The following is a 7,168-nucleotide window of genomic DNA, read 5'->3' as shown; positions in this document are numbered from 1 at the left end:
AAAAAATATATATGTGCAGGAAAGAAAAACATGCGTTACGATGAGTATCAAGGGAGGAAACTATGTTGCTAATCTGGACAAACTAGTAAAACGTGTAACGTTATGTGCACAGGTGGACGTGTACGACTGGAGGCAGCGAGCTCGCCTTGCAACTCTGATGGAGCCTTCTAAACAGGTAACACATGCAGCCTCTCACGTTCAACTAAAACCATGCACTCGTTTCCACTTTTCCGCTGTTGGTGGCGCAGGCTAACACAATTTTAGAGATTTAAGACCGAACTTAATGCTGGACCGATGATGTGTCGTGATCTCACCTGCGACAGGGTACGGCTACGTAGCCCGAACGCGTCAGAGGTCAGAGTGGAGCGGAAGTTGTTGGCTGCTCCTGCAGCCGAAACAGTCCGCTTTTAGCAGGCTAACACGCATCCCAACGTGTCCTGGCTCTTTGTCACTGTACAATAAAAATATGGAAACGCTCAAAATGTGCGAAAGAAGAAGACTGCACGTCCAGGGAAATGATTGTCACCGGCATCGCCTCTGAAGAAGCGGATAAGCTAGCGTAAAGAAACCCGGAAGTGTTGTTGAAGGTAACAAGCTTGCTACCGTAGCTTGCCTGTCATGTTGAGAAATCAGCGCTGGGAATGAAATAAATCGCTGATGCAAATCGCCTCATAAAATGACCGTGATTGTGAGGATTACCACTCGTCTGTGGATGCCTAATATATGCTAACTAGTCAAAGGAAAACTTCCACTTAAATCGTTAGCAACCGGCTACTTCATGTAGCCCAGCTAACGTTACTGGCTATCATAGTTTTTCTAAACACATGCTGCATGTGTTGCATTTCAATATCACACTACAAATCTACAACTATGCGGGTGTTGAGTTGAATGTGATGCGGTGCTTTGGGGTCTCTATAAGTGTAGGCTGTGTTTAGTGACGTTATAACAAAAAGGTCAGCAGAAAAACATATTTTCATGTTTTAGAATGAAAATCAGCATATCATGTTATAAGTGCTTAAATAAAAGGCTTTTAATGGATACATGGCGTGTAATAACTGGTGTGATGCAGCAGCAGTTTGAGCATGAATGCTAGTGGGTGCTCAAATAGTTTTTACAGTGTTTCCAGTGTCACAAGGTTTGTCTGGATCACTGAATGTTCACTCCTTTGCATAACATGATCCACAACAGCCATTCAAATAACACAGGAAGTGACATCACCTGTACATCTAATTTTGGCATGATTCCTTTGGTGCATCAAGTTGATCCGGTGTTACTTCATACAACACTTTCACGAGGGTTATTGTTTTTACTGTGACCCTGAGAATGGTCACTATCTTAGCAGAGCTCTTCGCTGAGATGATGAAAGTTTGTCTCAGCCATCATTTAGTTTTATTTTGGTTATCAACAAGAATGCTGTGATGCCTCCTTGAACTTCTCTACAACAGCTCTGCGCTGTGCTTAACGCTTAGGAAGAAGTAAATGATTTCCTTTTTTGGTCATTGCCTAATTCTCTCTCTATGTTCCAGCAGCCACGGACACAATGAGTGCCAAATATGGCCTGGTGAGCTACAACAGTTCCCGGAAGCACATTTCGATCTCCATCCCGTCGTCCACGGAGGTGATGTCGCCCCACATCAAGTCTGTGGAGGAGCTGAGGGTCCTGGGAATCAACCTGAGCAGCTTCAGTCCCCCCACGCAGTTCATGATCTGTGTGGCCGGAGTCTTCGTCTTTTACCTCATCTATGGATACCTGCAGGTAACACGGGGAGAAAGGCCATCTGAGCACACAAGCATGCGATTGTTACAGTGGAAGGATAGTGCTGTAAAGGCGCTGTGTGTCTATTTGCATCTACAGATGCTTTCTCTAGAATTGGAAAATTACAATGCCGGTAGTGATGGCACATAAGACAACCCATGTGATAAATAAATACAGTTTGCGTTCCACAAAATGGGCTTCATGCTTTGTGATTATTTATTTGGCCCTCCATCCAGGAGTTGATATTTTCCGTGGAGGGATTCAAGCCTTTTGGTTGGTACCTCACTCTGGTCCAGTTCGGCTTCTACTCCATGTTTGGACTAGTGGAGCTTCAGCTCACGCAGGACAAACGCAGAAGGTGAATAATCCCGTGCTCCCGGAATGAAAGACTCTACTCGCTATAATTCACATTAAATCTTTAGACGGTGTTTTTGTTAAACCGTCTTCAGCGACACATCTGTTTTAAAAATCTGTCTCTCAACTACTTTATATATCTTCCAGGATACCGGGGAAGACCTACATGATCATAGCGTTTCTAACAGTGGGCACTATGGGCCTGTCCAACACCTCCCTCGGCTACTTGAACTACCCTACACAGGTCATCTTTAAGTGCTGTAAACTCATCCCTGTCATGATCGGAGGAGTGTTTATACAAGGTAAGCTGATTCTACTCTATCTGTATTTATACACAGCCGTTACAGATGCAGCTATATGTTTACTTGTGCTGCTGGGTTTTGCTTTTTTCTAGACATTATTTTGCTCCTTCATAATATGCGATTGATATGTAGGGCTCTGTAGCTGTGGATGTGGCTCTAAACCTCTTTAATCCTCTATGAAATGATTTGATCTGCTCTTAAATTCTGGGGTTTGAAGTTCTCTGTTATATTCGTTGTTTAAACGAGGCTTGTCGATCAGAGCGTTAATGCTGAGTTGGCTTTGTCGAACAGCTTGAACCTGAATCAACAGTTTAAATTAACTGAAGTTCAGGTCCAGGTTTCCTGCTTTCTGTCAGACCGAGATTTTTAATTGTGATCAGTTGACAAACACACCAATTAGTATGTTTTTTCATCATTAATACAAACTCTTAAATTCTAAATGTGAATTCATCACAAATTTGTAAAGTCACAAAGATGACGATTGGATGTTGCGCTGTTCAAAAACATCAGAAATTGGATTTTTCTCTCTGAACTAAAAGAAAAATCTGTAAAGTAAACATTGTATTCACACGATAGATGAATGTCTGAATATAAAGGTGACATTATTACACGTTTTCTTTATTGAACTTGACTACCAATTCAAACATAGTCATCAGTCAGGGGAGGGAACATTGTACACCTCATTCCAGTCATCTCACACGTTCCCTTTGAGATGACCACCTTTCAACGTTGGGTACCTCCTTTTTCATCCACGTCTGTTGTTTTCGGTTGTCAGAGCCCAGTCGGCTGCACTACTTCTGTCCGTCCTTTCATCCTCACACCGGCCCACTCAAGGTTCTGCGTCCTGAACGTCAGACAGGTTTTGCGTATTTTTTATTTATTTTTTTTGCCTTCTTGCGTCTCTCTCTGGGTGGATAGATGTGAGGACCAGGGTCCCTCAAGGGGTCGAGTGGAAAACAGAATTTATTCACTTAGAATGCAAAGAGGAAAGAAAGTGGGAGCGAGGGGATGGATGAAGGGGGGGGGGGGTTGCATCTGATGTGAGGCCCTTCAAAGGGGAGTCAGGGAATCAAAGCCGACCACGGTCGACCTGATGCTGCGTCCCCTTGTCAACCTCAAGGCATCTATCCGTCAAACAGTTTTTGGAAGACTCCTTCATCCTGTTGTTTTTTTGTCCAAACTTTTGCTTCTTTTTTTTTTAGTGTATTGTTACAGGCACATCCTCAACTCCAACTCCCAATTGTCAAAAATACGCAATGTAAAAAACTTTAAGTTACTTTTCTTTTTTTTTATCCAGTGTCCAATGTCAACTTCTTTTATTTTGAAAAGAGGTCGGTCATCTTTTGAAGATTCCTTTGCAAGCCAAGCTCGAGGCGATGTCTCAGATTGGTGTCTCCGTGTTTGTGACGTAAAAAACAAAAAAAAGCTTCTGGAAGTTTTACCGCTTAATCTCTTAAAACTTCTTCCTTGTTTTCCCAAAATGTGATTTAGGAGATTTTCAGAAGTCGAGGTTTCTTATTCGGAGTTCAGAATTTGACGTGCAAAATTTTTTTTTGTGTTCCAGGTAAACGCTATAATGTGGCCGATGTATCTGCTGCTCTCTGCATGAGTCTGGGGCTCATATGGTTCACGTTGGCAGACAGCAAAGTGGCCCCCAGCTTCAACGCCACAGGTAACTACCGTCTTTGTCTGCTCTAAAAGATACGTGTGGCATAAGAAGTGTGGAGTATCTCATCTCTCTGCAACGTACGCTAAAATACATCACGCGCTTGTGTATTTCGGATTTCCGTGCTCTTAGTTTTGTGTGTTTTTAATGCGCCTTTGTGGCACACAGGTGTTCTCCTCATCTCCCTGGCACTGTGTGCAGACGCCGCCATCGGAAACGTGCAGGAGAAAGCCATGAAACTCCACAACGGCTCCAACTCTGAAATGGTAGCCCTGCTTTACATAAGAATGTACATAAGGCTGTCTGAATTGTGGTAACTGTTGTTATTCTGTCTGTGTGTGTGTGTGTGATGTCACTGACTGGTCACATGCGGTTGCGTTGACAGGTGCTGTACTCGTACTCCATCGGCTTTGTCTACATCCTGACGGGCCTGCTCTGCGTAGGTGGACTGGGGCCAGCGGCGGCATTCTGCTCAGAAGTGAGTATAGCTCAAGACGATGGGACTACATACGTCAAATCTTCTTTTTAAAATACTTTACAGTGTATTAATCTTGTACCTTCTTGGCAGCTGCTTTCTTTTAAATTTAGGCCGTTTATACTCACGAGATGCTTTCTTTGCTTCCTGTAAGTCCCGATGTTATTGCAGCTTTTTAGTTCTGTTTCCATGTCTCAATAGTTATCTGTTCTCCTCTCCTCCCCCGCAGCATCCCGTGAAGACGTACGGTTATGCGTTCTTCTTCTCCCTCACGGGTTATTTTGGCATCTCCTTCGTGCTCGCCTTGATCAAGCTCTTTGGCGCCCTGGTTGCAGTCACAGGTCAGAGCCGCAAGCTTGTCAAATCTGCTCTAATCTTCATTCTGGGATAATGCGACCAGTGATTGATTTGTAATTTGATCTAAGACAGAGAATTGAGTCATAATTCATATTTTCAAAAACCACAATCGATATCACATCTGTTGAGCTTTTATTTCTTGTTTGTAATTAAATAAAAACACGTTTTTTTCTCTTCCTTTGCAGTGACCACCGGGAGAAAGGCCATGACGATCGTACTTTCCTTCATGTTCTTCGCAAAACCTTTCACTTTTCAGTAAGTCCGGTCACCTTTTTGGCTTTGATCAGTTTTCTCCTAGTTTAGAGCACGTCTCCACTGGCCTCTCCCCCTTTGACTACTCAAACTAGAGTGTGCTCCCCCGCCCCTGGTTTTCATGTCCTCAGTCCATTTTCAGAGCCTCGCCTGCTCCACCGCTCTTTTTCTCCTTGTTCTTCACTCCCGCTCGCCCTCCAACTCCTCTGTGCTGTCAAAGGGGTCTCGTTCTCTGCTCTACCTCTCCTGCTCTTTTGTCTGTCGTAACTTTCTACACACACACACACGCTACACACAAAAAAACTTGAGCATCTTTCGCCAACTTCATTCTCCCTCCAGCTGGTGTGTGCCCTCCAATGCTGGACTCACAGTCCCCTTTCACTGCAGCAGTTTACACTTTTTAAACCAAAAGACTTCATTATCAGCATCTGGCTTGTTGAACTCTGCTCTACTTCACACTGTATATCCAGTTGTTGTGTTAGCTTTAATTAGCATCGGCTGATGTTCGCACATGGCGGTCCTTTTAAAAAAACGGCTCACCTTTCCGTGTCTCCCTCGTCAGGTACATCTGGGGCGGCCTTCTGGTGCTCTTCGGCATCTTCTTGAATGTTTACAGTAAAAACAGAGAGAAGATGAAGCTGCCCTCCATCAACGACCTTCGGGGCTGGCTGCTGACTGGAAAGAAAGTCCGATTTCTCTCCCAAAACGTATAGGAGGCACCCACGGGCGTAGCGGAGGTCCTGCGCTGGCAGACCGTCTTGTCTGTTGGCCCGCCCGTCTCAGCGTGCAGAAGCACGTGTCTGAGCAGGCGAGCCACATCAACATTGAGCCAAGGACGGGAATACAAGGTGTGGCCAGCAATCAGCCTGGAAAAACTGCTGACACACAATTAAACTCGGCCGGGTGACGGAGCCGCTGTATCTCATCTGTACCACTACACCACTGGTGTAGAAGCGCCTGAAACTACTCAAACTCTCTGCAGCAAACTGAAGGAACGGGCTGTCAATGCTAGTGGGCTCTCTTCAGAGCCCCCCCCCCCCCCCGCACACAAACATTCCCAACATGGAGGACGACACTGAGGACTTTTCTAGAGGGAAGCCAGCGCCTTAGTTTACCAAATGGCAGAGTTTTGCACTGGAAACGGCTTGTTCACGTAAATGAGTGGTTTGAGGAATGTTGGAAGGAAAGAGTACAGAGCGACATGCTATCCTGTCGTGACTGAAATGAAAGTGTAATATTGATTAATAAGAAGGCATATTTGCCCCCCCCCGTATGTGCCAGAAATAGGGAAATTCGTTTTCCATAATCATTGTCTCGATGAAAGTGGCTTTTGTTTTCATAGTTTATCGGTAATTTATATCTAGTTGCGCCCTAATTCGTGAAAAATGTGTGATCATGTGGTTACATTTTGGGGAATACGGAGACATTTGCTCCAGTGTACATCAACGAAATTGCCCTAATTTGTTAGCCATGTGTTTGGGTGAAAGGGGACGACCGGTACTTTTTTTTCCACATTAAAAATAAAAAAACTGAAACAATTCTCTCAAAGTCCAGTGTTTTTATAAATATATATATATGTGTGTGTGTGTGTTCCTCAGTTGCACAGCTTGAGAGAAGAGTTGAAATGTTGCCAAACTGTGTTTGTGTGTGTGTTTATCCATCCAGTGGCCTTGGGCATGTTTGATTAGGAGTCCTGAAAAAAGATAGCACTGCTAGACAGAAAATAAACAGCAGTCTTCACTGTGCCGAGGCTGTCCTATTCATTTGGATCCATCGTGTGTGTGTGTGTGTGTGTGTGTGTGTGTGTGTGTGTGTGTGTGTGTGTGTGTGTGTGTGTGTGTGTGTGTGTGTGTGTGTGTGTGTGTGTGTGTGTGTGTGTGTGTGTGTCCACCTGAATGCCAGTCTCCATTCACTCTAACTGATGATGTGATGAAGCTCACCTGGTTCTTCAGCAGCACGGTTTCCTCTGTTGGGCCGTTCATGGATATTTTATTGTTTATAGATTA

General features: G+C 44.4%; 1 protein-coding gene across 2 annotated transcripts; it reads left to right on the top strand.

Moving 5' to 3' along the window:
• The first annotated feature begins 367 nt into the window (after positions 1-367).
• On the top strand, positions 368-6,850 carry slc35b3 (solute carrier family 35 member B3). Of its 2 annotated transcripts, none has more exons than XM_079291702.1 (10): positions 368-587; positions 1,530-1,756; positions 1,993-2,114; positions 2,258-2,412; positions 3,977-4,084; positions 4,247-4,344; positions 4,464-4,556; positions 4,783-4,894; positions 5,096-5,165; positions 5,725-6,850. In XM_079291702.1, the coding sequence occupies exons 2-10, from the start codon at positions 1,541-1,543 to the stop codon at positions 5,873-5,875; spliced, it is 1,125 nt and encodes a 374-aa protein (XP_079147828.1). In that variant the 5' UTR covers positions 368-587; positions 1,530-1,540; the 3' UTR covers positions 5,876-6,850. The 2 variants fall into 2 exon arrangements, with proteins under 2 accessions (XP_079147828.1, XP_079147829.1); XM_079291703.1 differs by having other exon boundaries at positions 1,527-1,756.
• The last annotated feature ends 318 nt before the right edge of the window (positions 6,851-7,168 follow it).

This window comes from Melanostigma gelatinosum (assembly GCF_949748355.1).
Source record: "Melanostigma gelatinosum genome assembly, chromosome: 20".
Taxonomy (NCBI): Eukaryota; Metazoa; Chordata; class Actinopteri; order Perciformes; family Zoarcidae; genus Melanostigma; species Melanostigma gelatinosum.
Note: the sequence above shows the minus strand (reverse complement) of the source record. Positions and strands in the feature narration are given on the sequence as shown.

Coding starts and splice junctions, on each gene's coding strand:
- slc35b3 (XM_079291702.1), top strand. CDS start 1,541: ATGAGTGCCAAATATGGCCTGGTGAGCTACAACAGTTCCCGGAAGCAC. Junction 4,345..4,463: donor ACGGCTCCAACTCTGAAATG/GTAGCCCTGCTT, acceptor TTGCGTTGACAG/GTGCTGTACTCGTACTCCAT. Junction 4,557..4,782: donor CGGCGGCATTCTGCTCAGAA/GTGAGTATAGCT, acceptor CCTCCCCCGCAG/CATCCCGTGAAGACGTACGG.